The sequence below is a fragment of the Spea bombifrons genome, chromosome 4 (assembly GCF_027358695.1).
Source record: "Spea bombifrons isolate aSpeBom1 chromosome 4, aSpeBom1.2.pri, whole genome shotgun sequence".
Classification (NCBI taxonomy): Eukaryota; Metazoa; Chordata; class Amphibia; order Anura; family Pelobatidae; genus Spea; species Spea bombifrons.
The window spans coordinates 71,705,184-71,726,468 of record NC_071090.1 but is presented as its reverse complement, the minus strand read 5'-3'; the positions used below and the strand labels follow the sequence as shown (position 1 = coordinate 71,726,468).

Below are 21,285 nucleotides of genomic sequence, written 5' to 3'. Positions count from 1 at the left end.
ACAGTGGCTATAGGAGGAGAGTGTTGCACAGTAAGTTACACATAATACACTTTTGTACATATCCCACACACTGAATCCATAAATGTAAACATCAAGTTCTTCGTTTACCCGTTTACATATTTTAAACATTTATTTGATCAGTGTGATTGGCAACTAGCAGAGATTGACTAAAATATTGATTGGGGCCGTGTGGTTAAAAACGTATGATATACAGCCTGTGTCAACAGTGAAAGGGTTAAATGTCCTTGGTAAGGTTCATGTTTTCTTGTATGGTGCCTACATTTGCTTTAGTTGGAGGTTAAAGAAAGGATTTCATGGTCCGCAATATAACGGAAAAAACACTTCCATTTTCTGTGTTAAAATAATATTAAAATTTAATTAATATTAAATCATATTAAGGGAAGGTTTTTTTTAGGTCTTCAGTGTATCATTTTCTTACCATAGAAAGTACAATCACACCATGACATTTAGTTGGGCTGTTGATTTGCTTATTGTGTTTTTTTGTTACATCTGTGAGGTTGAGAAGTAATTAATATCTGAATTAAAAATGTCAGTGAGCTCATAAAATATGCATTTTCGATCACTGATGATGGCGCTAATGCCCTTGACAAAACCGACCCTTATTTTGGTGGACTGTGTGCCTGCATAATTTCATTCTCTCTTTTTTAATTTGCTTCACTGTACTAATCCATTGAGGTGTTTAGTTCATTGCTTCGTGTGATCATCAGCGAGGTGGAGTGTGATTATCTCCCTTACATTACAACAGCACAGATCTGACATTCTGACTCTACAAAACCCACTTTTGCTTACTAAATTTCCCTTTTATTAAAAGAAAGTTGTTTAATGTTTTTTTAATATATTTATTTAAAGAGTCAGCTATACTGTATATCTTGAACAATGATTTGATACGGTCTGGTTTTCACACTAAATTGGCACATATTATTACATAAGGATCATCTAGTATCAGGTTATGTGATACTCTTTCTCTAAAGAATCATTTGAAGCCTATTATTTGATTTAGTTTTTTTAAGGGAACAATTATGATTGGAAGTCTAAGTAGTTAGCAATAGTTTTCAAATTGATCAATTAAATGTTAAGTTTTAATTCCTCCCTTTAGTTTTATTTATTTTTGTGTCTTCTATTTATAGGGTTCTCCCATTTTTTGAGTAATTGGTGTTAATCGTGGAGGCTAATTAAGGTTTAGTCATGTCATTGATTTATGTCCCAGTCATAAGGATTCCCTGTATCACTACTAAAAAACCATAAGCAGGAGCATGAATAATTCTTACTGTAGGTGCAGGGTTTCATATCCACCTAATGGAGCTCATGCAAAGCCCTTCCATTGGACATTCCACACTTATGCTCCACACTTATGCTCCATGATTAGCACAGAAAAATTACTTTTTATAGGGTTACTCATTTTTTTCTTTTTAAAGAAATCGGTTATTGTTGGTTTATGGCACTTCTGTTTTTATGTGAAAAAAAATAATAAATGATTTTTTTAATTACAAAATTATCAAGTACGTACAAAGACCTTCATACAAGCCAGACAAAATTCACATACAGTAAAGTATTAAACCAAATCCAATGTTGAATGATGACTTTCATTTTTAAATATGTGGAGACCATATTACATCAACCTGGGACTAGGTCTATTTCATTGCCCGGTTCAAATTCATTTGATTTGTTACATGAGCTCAAGAGAATGTTTGTTGTTTCCATCACCTCACTATTGCCAATGTCATAGACATAAGTACATGTAACACAAAATATTGTTTTTATTTGTTAAATGATCTAGATCCGAATGTAAAAAGGCTTTTCCAGTAACTTTTTCACATCTCAAGCAAATATTTGACATCGGTGGGGGTAAGTACCACCTATTCATATTTTTAACATTCTTTAATATTTAAACAGTGGGCAGCCTTCCCTAATTTTATTCAACTATTGTTCCATGACTGTAATTTAATGCTTTGGGAATGCCCCTGATTAATGTCCAGGTTGTGCTAGGTTATTATTTGAATATGTCAACAGTACTGTCTCCCACATTGATTGTATATGATAAATGTATTGTCAATTTAAATATACTGTGTATATATATATATATATATATATATATATATATTAAGGTAACATGTTTCTTGTCTGGCTTATGAGAAACTACTTTTTATTATATATTACGTGTGTGTGTGTGTAAAGCAACAGAGCTGACCTGGGATTTGTGTTGTAAGGCAAAAATCTTTTCTAACATAAGAGTTCTTATAAAAGAGTCTTTCTGGTCCTTGATGGAACATTAGCCTGCTGAGCCTGGACAGCTGCTTAATGGGTTCATGGCAATGGCAAGTCATGCTGGGCGAGAAACAGCAAGTCCTGCGGGTTTTTGGAATTTGGTGAAATAATCTGCATCATAATGACTAGGTGGAGCTAAATTATGATAATTAGGTGGGTTGGACAGCGTGGGTGTGGTATTTGATAGTTGTGCTGCAAAGTGTCCATGGAAATGTTTTTCAAATGTTGGCAACTATGTCCACTGTTCCTTTCAGCAAACACTTTAACATAGTTCAGCACACAATCTAACTACTAAATGTCCTTTTGGGCCATGAGGATAACCTTCAAACCAACAGTAATAGGATTTAAGCAGAGGAAGCCATTAGGTCAATTTTGATCATGTCAATCACAGATCACAATTCAATTAAGTAACATTCACAAACAATATATCTTGAGAGGCTGTGATGTCTCTTAAAGGTCATAGTTGTGTCATCATAGCTTCTACTTCAGTCAGACAATCTATCCTCTCCATTTGCTTTAGGGCTTCCATGAGTTTTTCCACGGACACTGGGTACCTCTCTAGTACCAATCGTGTTGGTGAGCAAACTATGCGGGTAGCTTCATCGTTCAGAGCCATGACTACACTATTAGTAGCTCCCCCTAATTCTTCAGCAAGCCTCCGCCAATCTGACCCCAAGGGATGGATGATGTCCAGCATACAGCACACCTTTGAAAGTGTATTTCCCTCCAGCCAGTGTGTGCTGCACTTTCTTCCGAGATGAGCCAGCATTCTGTTATCATGCTGGGGGAACAGTACTTCCCATGGCCATACCACTGAGTATTTCCCACAGAGAGTTGTGCCTTCTTCCTCCGCCTTTGAGATCTGCTCCCAGCTAAATCCACCTAACCCCTCAGCCAAAGTGAAAGAGAACAGTTCTCTGGGGATGAGATGCAGCCTCTCCCAACCTTGCTCTTGGAATGTCTTAAGCAAACTCTCCACATCCCTTCCCACCATCTCTAAAAGCCTGTAGCAGGCTCCCTCATTGCATTCTTTGTGCCAACTTCCAAGCAGGTATAGGGAACGCCTGTCTTCTGATACCTCAACTCTCAACAGGGCCTCTGCAATACATCGAGCTCCCTCTCTCCAGAGGCGACACCGATTTGATCCAAACTTACCCAGAAGCCGAACCTGCAGCTGTCCAATAAGGAACTGGCTGAACAGTCCCCTACTAGTCTCTTGCCAGCGATATACCACTCCCCGTACATTTTCCCACTGCACCTGTTCTGTAGGCTGTCCACGTTTCAGCCAAGCAGGCACCACATAATATCCATCTGGCGTTCGTAAAAGCAACTCTAGCGTCTCGAGCAGCTGTACAGCAGCTTTAGTGTCACCTTCCCCATCTTTCAACTCAAGTGCAGTCTCCACCTCTGAAAGGCTCCAGTATTCTTTCTCTTTTCCAGAAGCTGGACTTAATAGGAAGTTACTAAATGTGCCAAATATCTCCTGTAGTAGCCAGGACACCTCTAACACAACCAGTCCTGATGGAGAGGGTGTACCACAACCACAGGAACATAATCCAAAGGCCAAGCAAGTTGAATTGACAGGTTTTATATGCTGGAGGGATGTGTGCCTTGACACGGTATTTGGTTGACACGTAGCGATAGAGTTGAGATTAATATTCAAGGTTTGGTTTGCTGTGGCTGCAGAACTATGTGACAGATATAACAACTAGAAAAAGACAAGATAATAAAAAAGAGTTATTAGAATGAGTTTAATTATGTTTTATATAGAAAAGCGTGAAATAAACCTCAAATCACGTGTAGTGTATATAACAAATGATATAATACTTCCCTGATAAGACTGCAGCAACCCAAAAAAACAGACACTCCTCCTCAGGGTGTGAAAATTCTAACGAACCGAGCAATTATGTTTTATAGATAGTTAATAAAAACATTGACAGAAAATCTTTAAAAGAAGCAAATCATTTATAAGTTCACCAATGTTACTATACCTAGATGAGGAGCAGAGTGACTATGAGAGAGTCAAGTGATTAAAATGCCAACCAAAAGAGAACAGCACTAGTATATAATGGGGGGAAATTTCATTAAGTGAATTATATCATAGAAAATATGCCTATTTAAACAATAAAGTCTGCCGGCGCTATCTGTTCACAAGAATACATACCATCATAACCTCATCTTTTCATGGTTCGCAAGTGATGGAGTTGGCTACTCCAGCAAATGAACCTGGATATATTGTTCACTAAAACCTGGAACATTTTTCTATTTTTACTATTGGTATGTTCAACCAAGATTTAGTTTTTTGTGTACCACCACAGTTTTCTTTTTTCTTGTATAGTGCAACAAACTGTGCATCATATAACATGATATTATGTTGAAAATGTGAAACAATAAAAAGTATTTTGACCAGTATTCCTCCATATGTGCCAAATCAAATCATAAAAATAACATAAATGAAAAGCCCCAATTGTGCATACTAAATGTATCATATGAAAGTGGTTATATATTCATGTAATATGAACCCATGTAGGGGACAGTACAAATACATGGAAGGGAAGGCACATATGACATAGGGTTAAATGCCATAAACATATATAAACAAACACAATCTAGTGAACACATACATACCTGCACAAGAATGCAAGACTTACATCTCCGGAGAACCTGCTTTTGGGGGCTACAGCTTACTAAGGCTGCATGAACTAATAATAATGCAATAATAATGCAATACTCAAAGTATGTTAATGGAGGCGAGGGAGACATTGACAGAGAGCTTCCCGAAGCAAAACAATTGTCTAAATCGTTTTAGGTCCATGGATGCTTTAAGAAAAGTTTTGGCCACATTTAAAAAAATAATATATTTAGCATCAAACTGTGTTTAATTTATTAGTGTTGATCCAGGCAGAAATCTGACTGTCTACCATATGAGACAAAATTTGCATTAGCATAAGAAGGGTATTTTTGCCTTTTGCCTTCTCTATCTATTTACTAAATAGAACTGTAACATCAAAGCCAGACCGTGGAAGAAAAATGGATCCTATGTGACAAAACTGCAGGCTTGGGTATCCTGCTACGCTTTTGTAGTCTCGCATCATGTAATCAAGCATGTATCCAACCATAAACCACGCATCAGATCTGCCGCTCAAGCTGCAGTAAAGGAAAAAGTGCAATGCTAACAGCCATCGGTCCACAAAGAATTTGTCCACTGTGCCAGATGGTCAGTCTGGGCCTGTGTAACTTTTCTAATAAGAAAGAGGACTGTGTCTTAAAGAAGGATACCCTTGGTAAGATAGATAATGAAGCCAGGACCTGATTTGCACTTTAACCCTAATACTCACCTCAGAGATATTGTGTAGATATTCAACTGCTGTCAACAATATATTTGTGCAAAGTGGCTCTGACAAGCCTTGTGTCACACTTTTGGCAAAGTCGTTCCAGCTCTGGAATCGGATCTTTGTTGGCAGGACATGCAAACAAAACATGTGCTCAATGAGAAATCATGGCTAGACAGTTACCAGTAAACATACCCTTCATGATTTTACTAGACAACAAAATCTGTTATATTTATCATTATATTATTGCAGTAGAAACACATACATCTAGAATTTGTTGTCAGATAAGAAGCATTCCACCTATCCTGTCCGTTTTCTACATCTGCTTCCCTCACAATTTGTTTAGTCTTTTCTCGATGGTCTTCTGCCACGTGTCTTTTTTTTTTTTTTTTTTTTATTAAAAATGCTTACACTCTCTGACTTTTTAGTCTCTTGAACATTTCTATTGCGTCTCCCCATTCTCTGTTAAGATTTCCTTGTAGGCTTTGTAAGAAAGACCACGGACATTTTCAATGGTCCTTCTTTGAATTATGTTAAAATATGTATGCAACATACATTATATGCTGAACAATATTCTTGCTTCATGTTTGGCTTGTCTATAAATGCCACAAATATTTGTCATTCCCTGGGCTAAGCAACACATTGTCACTCACCTTCTGTCTGCGCAAAAGTGTTATCTGCTCCATGACAAACTGGCAGACGACGGGTATAGTATCACCCATGCTTTCCTGGTGGTGTACATAAAGGAGACCTGTTATGTAGGATAACTCACAGTGTACCACATAGCAGAAGAAGTCATTTTATGTGACTTTAGGGTTTATCTAATCAACATGTATATCAATGTGCCACGTGACTACCTGACATATCAGGGTACCTACGGTGATTGAAGCCCGGATTATCGGAAGGACTAGTGGAAGTGAAAATCCCTATAACAAAATGGGCAACTGTTGCCTTGTATAAAGTTCACTCAGCTGAATACAATGACCATGAAAAAATAAGCATCATGGCACAGTAATAAAATCTCCACCAATCATCCCTATAGCTCGTAATCATTTCTGTTGCCGCAGTGCACACATGCGCTCTACTGTTTTACCTGTAAGGTCTGGGTAACAATCTTTCCTAGCTCTTCTCTTACAGGCCCCACATCAGTCAAGCTTTTACAATTTATAGGAAAAAACTGTATTTTGAAACAGTTAAACAGCTCCAGCTCCTGATCCATTACACCATAAAAGAAACGATTTGCTGTGGGAGAAACAATGTGGTTTTATTTGGATTTTGGAACAGTCTTACCATACAGTTTGCCAAAAGCAAAGCAGCGGCTTCAGCAAGTTCTTGGGACTAAGGCAAGTTGCTGACCTGTGGGTTTTACATTTGTGGAAATTTCTTTAATATAATCAGCTCATCATAATATTGAAAGTAACAAAACTGTCAACTGTCAATTCTGGAACAATCTGGTGACTGTGCTGCTTTTAGTACAAGAATTCATCTTTACACAGAAAGCCTGTTTTAGAGCAACAAGTAATCTGAAGGACTTATTTCAATGATACTTTTTGGACACTAGACTTGATAATATACTATTTCTTTAAATAATGTGTAGGGCAAACTTAACATGATCTATCTGGACAGTATCACACAATTACTATACCATAAAACATCCAATCCTAGTGCAACTTGTCATACTACCTTTCAGGATAGGGTGACCAGAAGGCTTATTTTAAAATGCCTGTAAGTGACCATATGGTCACAAAACGACACATGTGTAACAGACTCACGTTACCTATTTCTAATCTGTTCTCCTCTGTTAATGTGTCCATGTGGCTTCCAATTAGGATGAGGTGATGGCACGCATTAGAGTGACGAGTTACACTTAGGAAACGGAGCCAGAAGATAACCTACAGAGTAATAATGCATTAAAAACATTTTAGAAAAAATTGAATAAAATAATACAATAAGGCAATTGTAGGTACATCTGTAAATATCAAAGTGCAGTCATAATAACCCCATACAAATAAAAGCCTACATACTGTAACTGACACAGCAGACTAATTCAACGAATGTCCTCTCTAGCTACTACAGAAGAGGCATAGTCTCTTTTCTTTATCAGAGTGCAAAACATTACATGGCCAAAAAATCCTAACACATGTGTAGTATTAAATCACACCGAAAGCAGCAGCACAATTAGAACAAAAATACAGACAATTAAGTAAATGGTTTTCCCTTCCACGTGTTCTATATAATACATGAGTATGAGTCCAGGAACATTTGGCGAATGACCAGTGGCAGTTAAGTGTTTTGCTGCATATGTGTGTTACAGCAAAGATACAGAAATAATAAACATGTACAGTATTTAATCACATACCTATTGATAATAGGTATCAGGATGGTTTGGGGGTAAAACCAGAAGATGCAGCATTTCTGATGTTGACAGGGACATTATCCGAAAAAAACGGTTCTGTTCTTTACCTGCTTGATAGCCTGGTTCTGTCCACCATGTTGGTCACTTTCAATGCCCTTTAAGCTGAAAATCAGACAGTATATTGTGTTTGCGCCACCAGTTGCAAGAAGAAGGGAGTGTGTGAAATAATACTCCATCTGGCCAGCAAAATCCCAAATAACTACAGAGTCATCTATGGAGCAAGAAACAAGGGTCATGAACACTGAGGTCAAAATATCTAGAAGTTGTATGAGACCATGAAGTTCCTACAGACCTTCTGTAAAATGTCAAATAAACAACAATGTACTCACCTTCCAAGTCAGTGTGTGACAGACACACACCTTTGGTGGAAGGAGGAGCCTTGGGGTCAATTAAAAGATACTGCAGCTTAGAAATTAAACCTGTCTAAGAATCAGTAAACAAAAAAGGGATTTACATGGTTTAAAAAAGGAGGATATTGAGTGAATCATGTGGAACAAGATATCAAGACATAAGGATCAAAAAGGGCCAATCTCAAGATACATTGACAGTGAATCTCATCATCTAATAATTAACTGTAGAAAATATCACTTCCGTATGTATAACAGCTACGGAAACACCTTGGGGCAAAATAAACCTTTCAATGATATGAGAACATAGTGCTATAATGAAACCAAAAATATATACATTTATAAAGGAAAGAGTGCAAGGCACAACTTTGCGGGACTGAGGACAGTATGTAGACTGGATCGTGTAAATCTGTCCAGGAGAGGGAACAGGGGGGATTCCTTTTAGATGTATTGAAGGTATGAAGGTATACAAAAATGTCAAGAATATGAGTATGCACCTGCGGGAGGAAGAAACACCAAGGTGGGTACTACTCAAACAAGATTTCAATGCAGTCAGAAATTTTGGATGGAGAACACATGGATTCAGTGTGAGTAAAAAGATGCAAACAAGGCAATTAAGATGCAAAAGATATGGAGGTATTAGATAGATGTCCTACACAAGCATGAATGTTATCATCTAATCATTAACTATACATCAATCACAGTAATACCATTTACTCAGGAAGTAAATGGGGGACATCAGCACACAATACCATGGTACCTGTCTTAGTGTGTTGGTAAAGGTTGTTTTTCCTACTCTACTATGTCCACAGATAAAAAGTTTTGCCTTTCTACCCAGCCTAAAGTTGGAAGCTAACACAGAAGGAAGGTATTCAGGGCTGGGAAGTTGTTCTGGAGACAGAGATACATCATGATTGTGTGGCTGTCCAAAAATTACATTCCTTGGCCCCTGGAAAGAGCTCTTATCCAAGACCGCTTTTTGTTGCGCCTGAAATGTAAAAACATGATAATAACTAAAAAACAAAACAAAAAAACAATTGTAGGAGATGGAAGACCAGGATATGCTAATGACGAATGCATTACAATACCAGTAATGGAATTTGTGGGCTATGGCCAGATTTTTAGATACAAACAAATTAAGCCTAACAAACCTGTACATGCGGTATACTGTATTTTATACTCTTTTGTTATAGGTAGTGAAGCAAGAGTTTGTTAACTCAGTCCTACAATAGCTTATAGAAGAGATGGGGACACTGTGTTGCTTCCTTGAGCATCCAGGCTTTTTATACATGTGGCGTTTTTCAAACACGCTGCCAGGTTAGCCTTTTCTTGCAGGAGCAACTTGCCGGGGAAACCATTTCAATTAGCATAACTATTTTTGTTCAGTCCATAGCTCTCCTTCCAACTCTGTCTTTAGTGAATAAACACTTCTTACAAATTCATATGTGATGTAGTAGAGCTGGGCCCACCCTCACACATATATGAACTAATTATTGCACCGGGTAATGCTTATAACATTTTTTTGAAGCACAGCCTATCTCTCCTTCAAGCATTAGTACACCAAGGCTGCAGTGTTAAAGTGGGGTAAATTAAAGAGAATTGGTGATCAGATTCATGTATGTTCACAGACCTTAGAGTACACAGCATGAGAGCGAGCAAGTAAAGAACCTAAAGTCTATGTAAAGAAGTAAAGAACCTAAGGTCTATGTAATGCTGAGTGGCATCTGAAAACTGGCACAGTCAGTAAATGCCGATCTCCTATTTAAATAGTTTTCTGTGTCTTACAAGAACTCCCCACACACCTGGGTTCGGTCCTGAATTTTCCTGGTGACTATTCCTGGGAGGGCTGCCATTCTGGCCACATCCAAAACAGTGAACCCATCCTGAGAAGAAAATCACAGGGGCTAAACAAGCTCTTCACAATGTCCCTACTTCAAAAGAAAGTATCTATGTGTTCAGCAGAATGACAAGCAGCAATGCACAAGCCACATAGAAGCAAATACCAAAAGGTAAAAATAAAAGTATGTCACAATACAAAATATCTCAGGGGTAAGTAACAATGTAACACAAAATATGCCACGAAACATCCAGGTTGCTAAATCTGTCTGTGGCTTTATAGGAAGAGCAAGATAATTGCATGTAATAATCGCACACTTAAATGCATAACTGTTTGGGATTAAGATATATATCCATACATATATACATACCTGTCTTGGATTTCAGACAATAATGTGTTACATGCATAGGAATAAATATTAAGACAAATTATTTGCGTATATTCACCAAATATAGTGGATGTCACACTCCATCTTTTAATATCTTAGGATATCTATCCTTTACTATAATGAATGGAATTACACAGCCCCCCCCCCTACAGATGGTACAATTACAATGCAATTCTGTACATCTCAAGCCTTTTATCCAGTTACTCACACAATTTCGGATTAGCAAGTCTGTTTGGTATTGAAGAGCCAGTGAAACAAGGAGATCTGCATCCTGGGAATGATCCATTGCTGCTCTTCTGACAACATTAAAGAGGAAATGCTCTCCGTTCTAAAGACAAAGCCCATGCACAAAGGATTAGTTAAAAGTCTATCAATCTGAAGGGTCTCCAAAATAACACCTGTTAACATTGTCCTATTAAGTTGAAACACCCTTCACCTGCCATATTAATGATGTGCCTTGCAGGGCATAACTAGAGGCCTTGGCACCTCGGACAGGATTAGAGGTCCAGCATCTGCTTCGGGAAGTGGAAGAAGGGGCAGAAGCGGCACTGCCACTGGAAACCCAAGAGCACCTCACCTTTAGGAATTGGGGCAGCTAAGAATCCCACCATGTGGAAGTTACAGCGATGGTGCAGAGTAGCCTCCCCTGCTGATGTGGTGTGGTTTATGGATTTAGAGGTGCCACTCTGCAGTCACTCCTATCTAACAGGCAAACACATTGGCTAAATTGTAGCTGAGAGAATAATCATTCATCTTTTGTTTTGAATATTCTTTACAGCTGAGACACTTCCTCTTCCTAGGCACCAACACACCTTGTTTCGCATTCCGGTATCTGCTCCTCCTTGCATGAGACTTTGAGAGATAAGAGACGCCACACGAGCAGGCCTTATTGATCCCGCCAAATGTAATGGAGTATTGCCATCCTATAGCGCACACAAGCAGCCGAAATAAATAAAGATGTTAATGTTACAATCAAAATATCACAGCGCTCAGAAACACAACAATTTAACTTCTGATGTAGGACACCAATTTTGGATTTATTCAGCCCAGAGGTGCACACTGTCTACTGATGCAATTATATTGCTGTTAAACATTGGTGTGACACTGTTCTACAGGAGCAAGCGATACAAAAGACCTGTTTAGTACTATACAGGGAAATCTAGTAAAATATTGATATATAGGTATATTGTTTAATCTAAGCAAAAACATGGTCTCTGAAATATGTCACCCATTAATTTGTGCTTTATGCGGAGCTGGAAATTTTGGGTTATATTGAATATATTGATATTTATATTTGAAAATGCAAAAGATTCATGTTTTTCAGTCCTCGTTTTGTCTTTACAAGAGTACTTGATCTGTCATATGGAAATATAATAGAAGATGTCAGCCTATGACTACACTATTTAACACAACCTTTTACGCACCTGGTCTTGTAGGTTTAAATTTGCTCCGATATCTATCAGGAATTTAACAGCTTCAATGCACTTTCCACGTACAGCTTCATGCATGAGGCTGGCACCCTAATGAAATGGACAGAGAAGACACATTGAGACAAACAGGTGCAAAGAGAGGCGAAAGAAGGACAAATACAAATCATACCAGACCACAGCACTGCATAGTCAGTTCTCTAAATAACAGTAATCGTAAATAATATTAACATCATTATGTTATATGTATATTTGCTACAGAATAGAAAGCTTGCCTTTTGAAATCATGTTAGTTTTGGTTTTTTTTTTGAGGGAGGTGTGACGGAACCTTCCGTCACTGAGACTAATGGCTAGCCTCCTGCCTGCTGACAATGGGCCCTGACATTAAAAGTAGTTCCTGTTTTACCTCACTACGAGTCTTGTCTTGTTATTGAGGTAAGCCTCGGTGCTGCCCTTATTAGGGCGGTAGAACGCTGCATTGCTACACTTCCGTATACTACAGTTCCTCCGAGGTTCCTGAGAGGCTGTATTTCCTGCTGTCGTCTGCAATATTTCAACCTGATCCAAGTCTTGTATTTCCGGTGACTATGGGCAGAAGGAAGCAACGTCTGGCTGGTGTACCCAGTCGGGGTATGGTTCGTTCCCGTCACAGGAGGGTAGTTTTGATTTTGCAACTAGCGAAGATAGGATTTACTTTATGGTTGTTTATTAAAAATGTGGATATCTGAAGGATAGAGCTGGTTGGGGTGCATTTCAGAGGATGCTATCTTGCGCATAAAATACAGTGGTATATACAGTAATGTGGGGTAGAATGTGGGGTAGAATTGACAATGAAATGGTTTTATCTCATTGTCTTCCAATAGACCTCTTTCCTCTGCAGACCTGGAGTCTGTCATTGTAGTCGGTCGTATGATATTGCAGGTCACTTTCCATGCTTAAATACCACATTGAGCAAATTCTTTACAGCAATACTGATGAAGTCTGTTACTCTGTAGATGTTGATTGTCTGGGTGGGTGACATGTACGGGCTCAAAATGCATTGTTTTCTATGGGTTTAGGGACCGCCCATTGTCCTTAAGGGGTTAAATTATGCAAAAAAACTTTTTAAAAAACATCTTTTTATTAGCATGCATTCATAAAAGAAATAAGCAGATACAGAACAGCGTCTCATATGTAGACAAAAAATGATCGGCACAGAAGCTCTTTACTAACATCACCATGTACCCATGACTGTACAGAACTAGGTATCCCCATGGTAACTGTGTCTGCCAATAAAACGAAATTGTTGCGTATCACAAATGCTAAGTATTTTTTTTCTATTTATTAATGTGTGAATGGAAAACAACAGAGTGTAAAAGTAAAAAAAAAATTAAAAAAAAGGACTCGGGTGCCCTTCGGAGAGAGAGAAAGAAAAAGAAAATGACAACAAGCTTTATACAACAAGGTGTATAAAGGGTACGACGTCCTCCCAAGGGTCCCAAATAGCATCAAACGTGTATTTTTGAAACCTATTTTTAACAAGTTTTACTAGTAATAAAACAATGATGGGAGTCCCCTTTTAACATTGTAAAAGATGTCTACCATAAAGACCAACTAAATCTATCATATTTTTCAGACAAAAGTAATATGAATAGCTTGTGCGCTGAGAAAAAATACATGTAGATGTCTTTAGAATAAGCTGAGAATACTTTGCAGCCTTATTCATTTTGTCACGCAATAAATGTTTATTTTTATTAACCAAAACGCAAACTACTAAAATGGTCGTATGGAGTAAACAATGTGCGAATGTCGCCTATTAAAGGTGGTACAGGTTAATACAGTAATGGAATGTAAATATGCATTAGGTACAAAGCTATCCGGAATCTAAGACAAGACGAAGGACTGATTAAGGTCTGAGTCTTTACATCAGGAAAAAAAATTGGCAGACTAGATCAAATGCTAAGTTACTTGTTACAGCCTACTGTACCTTGATGCTCTGTATATTTATGGCTTGAGGAACATAATTGAGGAGTTTCTGTAATATTTCCACATGGCCACCAAACGCTGCAAAGTGCAAAGCAGTGAGACCGCTCTGAGGAAAGACATAAAGACATACAAGTATTAGAATCCACCTTAAAGGCATGCAACCCTGGTGGAAATGACAATAAAGGCATTGCCAACATACCAACACACCAACACACGTAAACACAATTCAGATGAAGGCAGCTTTTCCTAATTCAGTATTCGACTTCCTTTCCAAAACCCAGGCATATAATTCCAGCCTGTACCTAGCACATGTAATCTGTACCAACCACTCTTGAGAAAAACAATGTTTTTATTGTTGTTATGCTCAGAGATAAAGTGGATGTATCCTAACACATTCACAAATAGTTCCAGGACTATAGAATAGGTAATTACTAAATTCAGTTAATGTGCCTTGAAGACTGGGTTGGGAACCACTGGTCTATAGTAATGCACAGACCGGCAGTGTAACGTGTAATGCATGTTGCAGAGCATGAGCTGTAGTGAATACAGGGCTCGGTGCGAGAAGAGGACAAGCTGTGAAAGCTGCGCTAACGATGGGAGAGAATGTGTGTAGTGTATGTATGTGTAAGTCTATGTGTATGTGTATGTGTAAGTGTATAGTGTTAGCGTTGGAGTGTGTGACTGTATGAAGGTAGTGTGTGTACGTGATCCAGGTTTTAATATGTTACTGGAGGAGTTAAAGTGTGCATACAGTTGTATGGTGTTAGTGTGTGTCACTATATTGCATTAGAGTGTGCATGTATGAGAGTACATGGTGTTAATATGTGTGAGAGGGAATATGGTACTAGCATGTGTGAATGTAAACTGTATTATGTTAGTATCTATGTTAGCGTATGGTATTACAGTGTGTGTTAGTATATGTTGTCAGTGTTAGTGTGTGTCAAAGCATGGTATTATAGCGTTAGGACTGAGCCTAGGGTTAGTGGTACGAGGAGGGAGTGTGTGTGTGTATGTGTAAGTATATTAGAGTGAGGGGGACTGGAGCATGTCTTGCAAGGGGACAAAAATAATAATTTAAAGGTCACACATCTACCATATGCATTAAAGTGCTTACGTCTGAACCTTGACAAGTCCACAGACCTTTATAGGACTAGGACATTCAAAAAGGGTGCCTCTCTGTAAAGCTAACTGAGGAAATGAAGTGTTTAGACCAGCTTCGGCTCAGATGCAAACTTTGGTTTAAAGAATGAACCCCTACCACCATCCACTAAGATGTTGAGGCGCCTCTACAAATGACAGCAGTCTGTCACTCACATACTGACTCTGCACATTAATATCACATAGATACAGTGTAACAGGTTCACCAAGAGAGCTGTAGTAACTCCCAGATATCACCCAGATGTATCCTCCTGTTGTCCCCGGAATCACTTCCAGCACCAGCCAGCATGCACACCTTGGAACCCTGCTATGTGTACCCAATAAGTAGACACAACTACCTTGAATTGAGTACAGCAGGAATGAACAGTTTATTGATGTAAAACATAGACTCATATATCCACAGAACTGCATTAACATAAATTAACAGATGTATACAACCCAACCTTTAATCCGCAGGCAGCAATCCTATTGATGGGAATAGTTAAACAATGGAGTTCCTACCTGTGCTATCTTTGTTGGACAGCCAGGCTGGAGCCATCTCTGGATTCCTTGGGGTCCTGTATGACAGGTCATTCTGTCACATACAGGGTTCCTCATTATTGCTTTCAACCATTCTAATAACATATATACAAGTTGTGATACCAATTTCTGAACAAAAACACACGCAATTACCCCATTACGATTCAGAATGTTACATCCACTCTTCAGAATTTCGTTCACTTGATTTATATCATTAGCATGTGCAGCATAATGCAGAGGTGTGTTTCCATGCTAAAAGAGAAAATAGATATAAAATGTCTACAATACCATGGGGTACACAATCTTGTTACATCTGATAATAATCTCTGTGGTTCTTACCAGGTCTGCTGAATTGTTATGAGCACCTAGCATTTTCTCTCCTTATTTACTTCAAACATGTGAAATACCTAAAAGATATTCCAAATACAAATACATCATTGTTTAAACCTACACGGATGATGTAGGCTCCTTCTCGTAAAGAAAGTGCAGCACTAGTGTTTACCCCAAAAATAACACAGTAAAAAGTCAAACAGAAGTGATATAAAGTGTAAATAACGCGTCCCTGTGTCTCTTATTTCAACATATGGACATATTTTAAAAAAAAACAATATAGAAGCAATGCGGGAGCCTATATATGGTGATATTGTTATAACCAAAAATGTCCCATTACGGTTGTAAGCACAGGGTAGAGCTCTAAAAATTATAATTTTTTTGGTCCCTTAACATATTGAACTATACCAACGTTCCTGCATTAAACTGCTTGTTACACATGCATGCATTTTAGGTATCCTGGTAGAAGTAAATGTGATTTTGCTTATATTGTTTTAATGCTGATGTATATATACGGTCAGGGCCGGCCTTAGGGGTGTGTGACCTGTGCGGCCGCACAGGGCGCCATGGCAACAGGGGCGCCTGCCCGGGACTTAAATTAAAGCATCGGGTTTTTTTTTAACTTTATTTAACATCGTCCATATTAAATAAAGTTTTTTTTAATTTTATTTAACATGGAGGATGTTAAATAAAGATAAAACAAACAAAAAAAAATGATGTTTCAGTTTTGCAGCAACCGATCAGCGCGCCTCACTCTCCGTGACTCCGTCAAATGCTTCCGGCACTCAGCTGTGAAGAGCGCACCGCGGCAGATCGGGAAGACGGACTCCTTCTGCCCCCACCACAGGACTCCGGCAAAGAGGTAAGTACGGACAGGGAGAAGGGACGGGGAGGGGCAGTGAGAAGGGGCAGGGGGGGATATGTGAGAAGGGGCAGAGGACGGGGGGCAGTGAGAAGGGGACGCCAGAGGAGTAGTCCGCACAGGGCGCAAGAACACTTAAGGCCGGCTCTGTATACGGTATATACCATGGAACCCATTTTAACAATAAAGGTGTAGTTTATACATGGATCATTGTACCGGGCCTCTATTTTTTTCTGGATTCAATTCAATCATGCATCTGAAATCCTTTCTTTCCAGAAAGGGAAGATCCCATGCCAAATTATACTGACAAGTTAGCAAATCAACGCATGGTGCACAAATCAGAAGGAAATGAATGCTAAATGCTCAAATGCATGTACACGTTTAGCATACATGCCTTAATCTCAGGTGTTAAATTCTGCAGAGTAAGAACAGCACATGTAACAAGCTCAACCACCCTGCCCTGAGGGAATAATGGACAAGCTCGAGATTATATTTAATCTGGAGGCCATGAACTAATGTAAATATTAGGAAAAACCCAAAAGTTCTACACTAAGCACCCAGAGTCTGGGGGCTATGTGGTTTAGATTCAGTAGGCCCCCTTTGGGCCCCCACCGATATCACTGCTGGGAACTTTCAAAAATCCCTTATCTCTACTTAATGCATGGCCCAGAGGCAATTCAAATCTAATAGAATGAATGCATCAACAGGTCCTACAGCCAATGGGAGGAAAAAATGTCACGCAAACACAGTGGATTCAAAGGGATAACCGAGGCTCCAATGTCTGTGCTAAAACACATGGTACAGTGCTGTGGAATAATATGGCTCTATTTACATCAATAAATGATAATACAGAAAATAACATATTTTTTAATTACCCCAAGCTTAATCAGGTTGTCTTCCTGCTCTAACTAGCTGAATGGTAAGCCTGAAGCACAGTGTATGAGTGTCAATATGTTTAAACGTGTTTCAGTGCGTGTGAGCATTTATAACAGCAGTTTATTAGTGTAGAGAATGTGTAGCAGTGTCAATGTGCGTAGGAGTCTGCAGAGATCTGAAAGTACCATGCCCTTCATCCTTAATGCTTTCCCACCCAGTACTTTCTTTACAATTCTCTTTATTTCACAGATGCTAATGTTAGGCAAAATACAAGGCAATGAAAACAGATACAACAATGAAATCCCCGACACTCCTTGACACTAAGCTATGCTTAGTTGGTATTTCTTAGGGTAGACCAACAATTCCCACTGATTACCTACAGCCATAGTTTTAATGTTTTTCAACATACAGCAGCAAGAAATCCAGCCCCGTTTCCAATACTTTCTAAAAACACTGTACTGATTTTTGAGTGTAACAATGCTGTATTCCTATATACTTACAGTATAATTCTAAAACCAAAAGTAGGAAGCTCCCTGATACTTGAGATACCCCTGTATAAACTATAATACATAGTTCAATCAAAGAGATGACTTCTAGAAAATCTCCCCGCATCGACCCATGTGTATGTTTATGCATCATAGTATCTTTTGTGACTGATTAGCTAATAGCACATTAAACATACGTCTCTGAATGTAACAAAAATATGTACATTCCTTCTTCAGAGCAAAAGCTGCCTTTCTGAAAATGGAATATAAAATTACTCAGATTCACTAAAATAGTAATTAACATCTACATGCTTAGTGTTAAGTAAAGTTGCTTTTCCTCTGTGAGTGATTACTTACCTGATGTGTTAAAGAAGCCGAGTAATCGTTAAGTAATATTAAGTGAGCTGATGCAGTCACGCTGCCCATACATAGCTCCTCCCTACATTCTTTATACATTTAGCGTTGCAAAAACCAGGAAGTATTGTGAAAAATACATTACCTTCTGCTAATGTTAAAATATCGCAATTGCTCCACTTTTCTTTACAAATACTTTCCATTATCAAGAAGTTTGAGGCTTTTTTTTCTGAGCTCTTTATAGTGGGTAAACACTGATTTTGGGGGGTGGACTTGCATGAGGGTCAGCAACAGAAGTATTTTGTGTATCTTTTACTTGCTATAACCTTCGGTGACTGTGCCATGGCCAGGACAAATAGTCTAACGGTGCTGTGTGCCAATCATTTTTGTCGATAGGACATTTTTCATTGATTAGTCACACGTCCTTTTGTTTATCAAGAGCAAGCTATTGTTTTATTGAAGCTCTTCTTACATTTCAAGAAAACCAAGATCAAGTTTGGTGCCAAAACTCTGCTTTCTTTTCTCTCTTGTTTATTGTTTCCTTTTTATTACATTATTATTATTATTACATTAGATGCAGAGCCTAAGGGTTGTGCACATGTTGATCCGCTTGTGTATATATAGAGTGAACATCTCTGTGATACACCATTTTTTACCATTCTGTATTACGAGACTTTTTGATAATATGCAAACACTGCCAGCTAATATTACGGACGACAAATCTTAATTAAGTATAAAAAATGATGCATTTTTTTTTGCAATGTTCTGCATCATCTCTGGCACGGAGACATGATTTACACAACATCACAGTGCAAATGCTCATGAGCACAAACCAGGACTGTGTGTGTGATTCTGCTTTGATTTTTTCATCCCCCACCCTTCCTCTATGCATACAGTGTTTCCGAGTATAGTAAGTATGTCCTATGGTTTTTGCACCAGCGGATATCAGTAGGAGATCAGGCTGCCATTAAGATAACCTGGGGTCTCCCCTATCACCAGTTTCCTAGCGCCAGGTCGATGGATTAAGTGTGAGGGTACGCCGCACAAACACTGGTTACCCTGGTTATTAAATACACTCCTGGAACCCATGATGAGCACCCTGCAGGCTGACTTTAGGAACGGCGATCAGAAATGAAGGGCTGTACTTGGGATCAAAAATATAGAAAACACAATAAATGATTAATAGCTGAATAGCTAAAAACTTAGTTAAACTAAATTGGCCCCAAAGATGTCACTGTGACATTGTACGGACTGTTCCAAAAGAGATCCCCGAAGTTTTTAAAGAAAGAAAATCTTAGTTGTCTAAGATGCATGGACACTATGGAGGTGACCGTCTTAACTTCTGTTAGGACATCATTTTTTTTTTTTGTAAAGTGCAACAGTTTTGGCACTTAGAGCACATGCCACTGCCAGCCCTGAGTCACAGGTCAGGCTGTCAGTCGACCCCTACTAGCCAGTCTGGGACTAGCGGCACAAAAGGTTAGGTAAGGCAGGTGAAACCCTAGGTGCCAGGAAGCAATTCCATGGCAGCCAAGCATTTGGGAATAGTTGAGCTCTGCATTAATACCTTACATGTATAGGTTTGTGTGACTGCCCACAGACGTGTATACTTGATTAATGCAAGTAAAATGGAATATGATTAATGCAGCTCTCAAATTTATATTTTCTTGGATTTCATTTTGCTGGGGCTAGTAGGACAGCAGAAATTGTGTACACAGGCTAAAAACAAAGGTAGTGTATAGTGGGAGAGAGGAGGAGAGCGAGAGAGAGAAAAGAACAAGAAGGTAGGAAAGATAAGTGGTAAGAGAATAGGAGGAGGGTAAAAAAGTATTTTTCTGCCCCCACAATAGTTATGTGTGATCTGTTTTTTTACAGCTGGAAGATTATGCTCAGGACTGCCTTTCAGGAAAGGGACAATTGGTGGCTGCTGAAGTCCATGTGTTCCACAGGGACCCACAACTGTTTTTCTCCATGTGAAAAAAGACTACCTTTCCAATGATAGAGAGAGTTACTTTGATGAACTGTGTTGTTCTCTAAGCATAAAAAAGTACAGAAAAAAGCACCAGTCCAGTTTTTGGGAAGCTCCTAGTTAAAAAGCATACTTCCCCTATATTATTGTATTTTGGTTTTTTGAAGAAAGGCATTTAAATTCTGCCACATCCTGTCACAAGCAACAGGGAAAATACTCACTTGACAGAACTATCCCACGATTCTCAGTACGCCTTTGCTTTTGGTTGTACTGTCAAATTCAGGCAACTTGTTCTTTACAATTCTTCTCCTCCTAAGGGTTAATGATCAAGAATTTTTCCTACAAGCAAAGAGAGGAGACAGGTAAGGCGGAAAGCAGGGGAAATAAGTGTTTTACGTTTGTAGAGCAATATTTATTTGTATTGGCTGTACAGACCTGTTATTCCTGTATAAACTCTCAAAGTTTGAGTTCTTCAGTACCAGGTTTGCTTTTTGAGCTGCAGCATGCTCAGGGTGGACATTTCATGGGGTCTACAGGGGATATGCAGGATTGAGAAAGCCCATTGTTTATTGCACATATGTACATAACCTGTTTCCTCTACATAGAACATGATACTTACAATTGTTTATACCCAGACAGACATTGACATGAATACCCAGGCAGGCAAACACACACAGATCACTTACCCCAGCTCGCCCTACGATGTTGTGTGACCCCGCCTCAATCAGGAGGGA

General features: G+C 38.8%; 1 protein-coding gene and 1 long non-coding RNA gene across 2 annotated transcripts; one reads left to right on the top strand and one right to left on the bottom strand.

The window, feature by feature from the left end:
• Positions 1 to 2,667: 2,667 nt before the first annotated feature.
• Positions 2,668 to 16,084, bottom strand: LOC128491189 (uncharacterized). The gene is made up of 15 exons (XM_053463415.1): positions 16,015 to 16,084; positions 15,829 to 15,927; positions 14,000 to 14,104; positions 12,031 to 12,126; positions 11,419 to 11,529; positions 10,815 to 10,934; positions 10,184 to 10,264; positions 9,142 to 9,369; positions 8,364 to 8,457; positions 8,082 to 8,245; positions 7,396 to 7,510; positions 6,712 to 6,860; positions 6,272 to 6,346; positions 5,625 to 5,738; positions 2,668 to 3,994 (listed from the first exon to the last, which is right to left on the bottom strand). The coding sequence occupies exons 1-15, from the start codon at positions 16,045 to 16,047 to the stop codon at positions 2,744 to 2,746; spliced, it is 2,835 nt and encodes a 944-aa protein (XP_053319390.1). The 5' UTR covers positions 16,048 to 16,084; the 3' UTR covers positions 2,668 to 2,743.
• Positions 16,085 to 18,835: 2,751 nt separating this feature from the next.
• Positions 18,836 to 20,944, top strand: LOC128490117 (uncharacterized). The gene is made up of 3 exons (XR_008353917.1): positions 18,836 to 18,865; positions 20,458 to 20,798; positions 20,869 to 20,944. It is a non-coding gene; the product is annotated as an uncharacterized LOC128490117 (long non-coding RNA).
• The last annotated feature ends 341 nt before the right edge of the window (positions 20,945 to 21,285 follow it).

Excerpts from the sequence above, each read along its gene's own strand:
- LOC128491189 (XM_053463415.1), bottom strand. The coding sequence starts at position 16,047 with ATGCTAGGTGCTCATAACAATTCAGCAGACCTG. Across the intron at positions 9,370-10,183 it reads AAATTCAGGACCGAACCCAG|GCGCAACAAAAAGCGGTCTT; the intron begins GTGTGTGGGGAG and ends TTTACATTTCAG. Across the intron at positions 7,511-8,081 it reads AGAACCAGGCTATCAAGCAG|GTTATCTTCTGGCTCCGTTT; the intron begins GTAAAGAACAGA and ends ATTACTCTGTAG.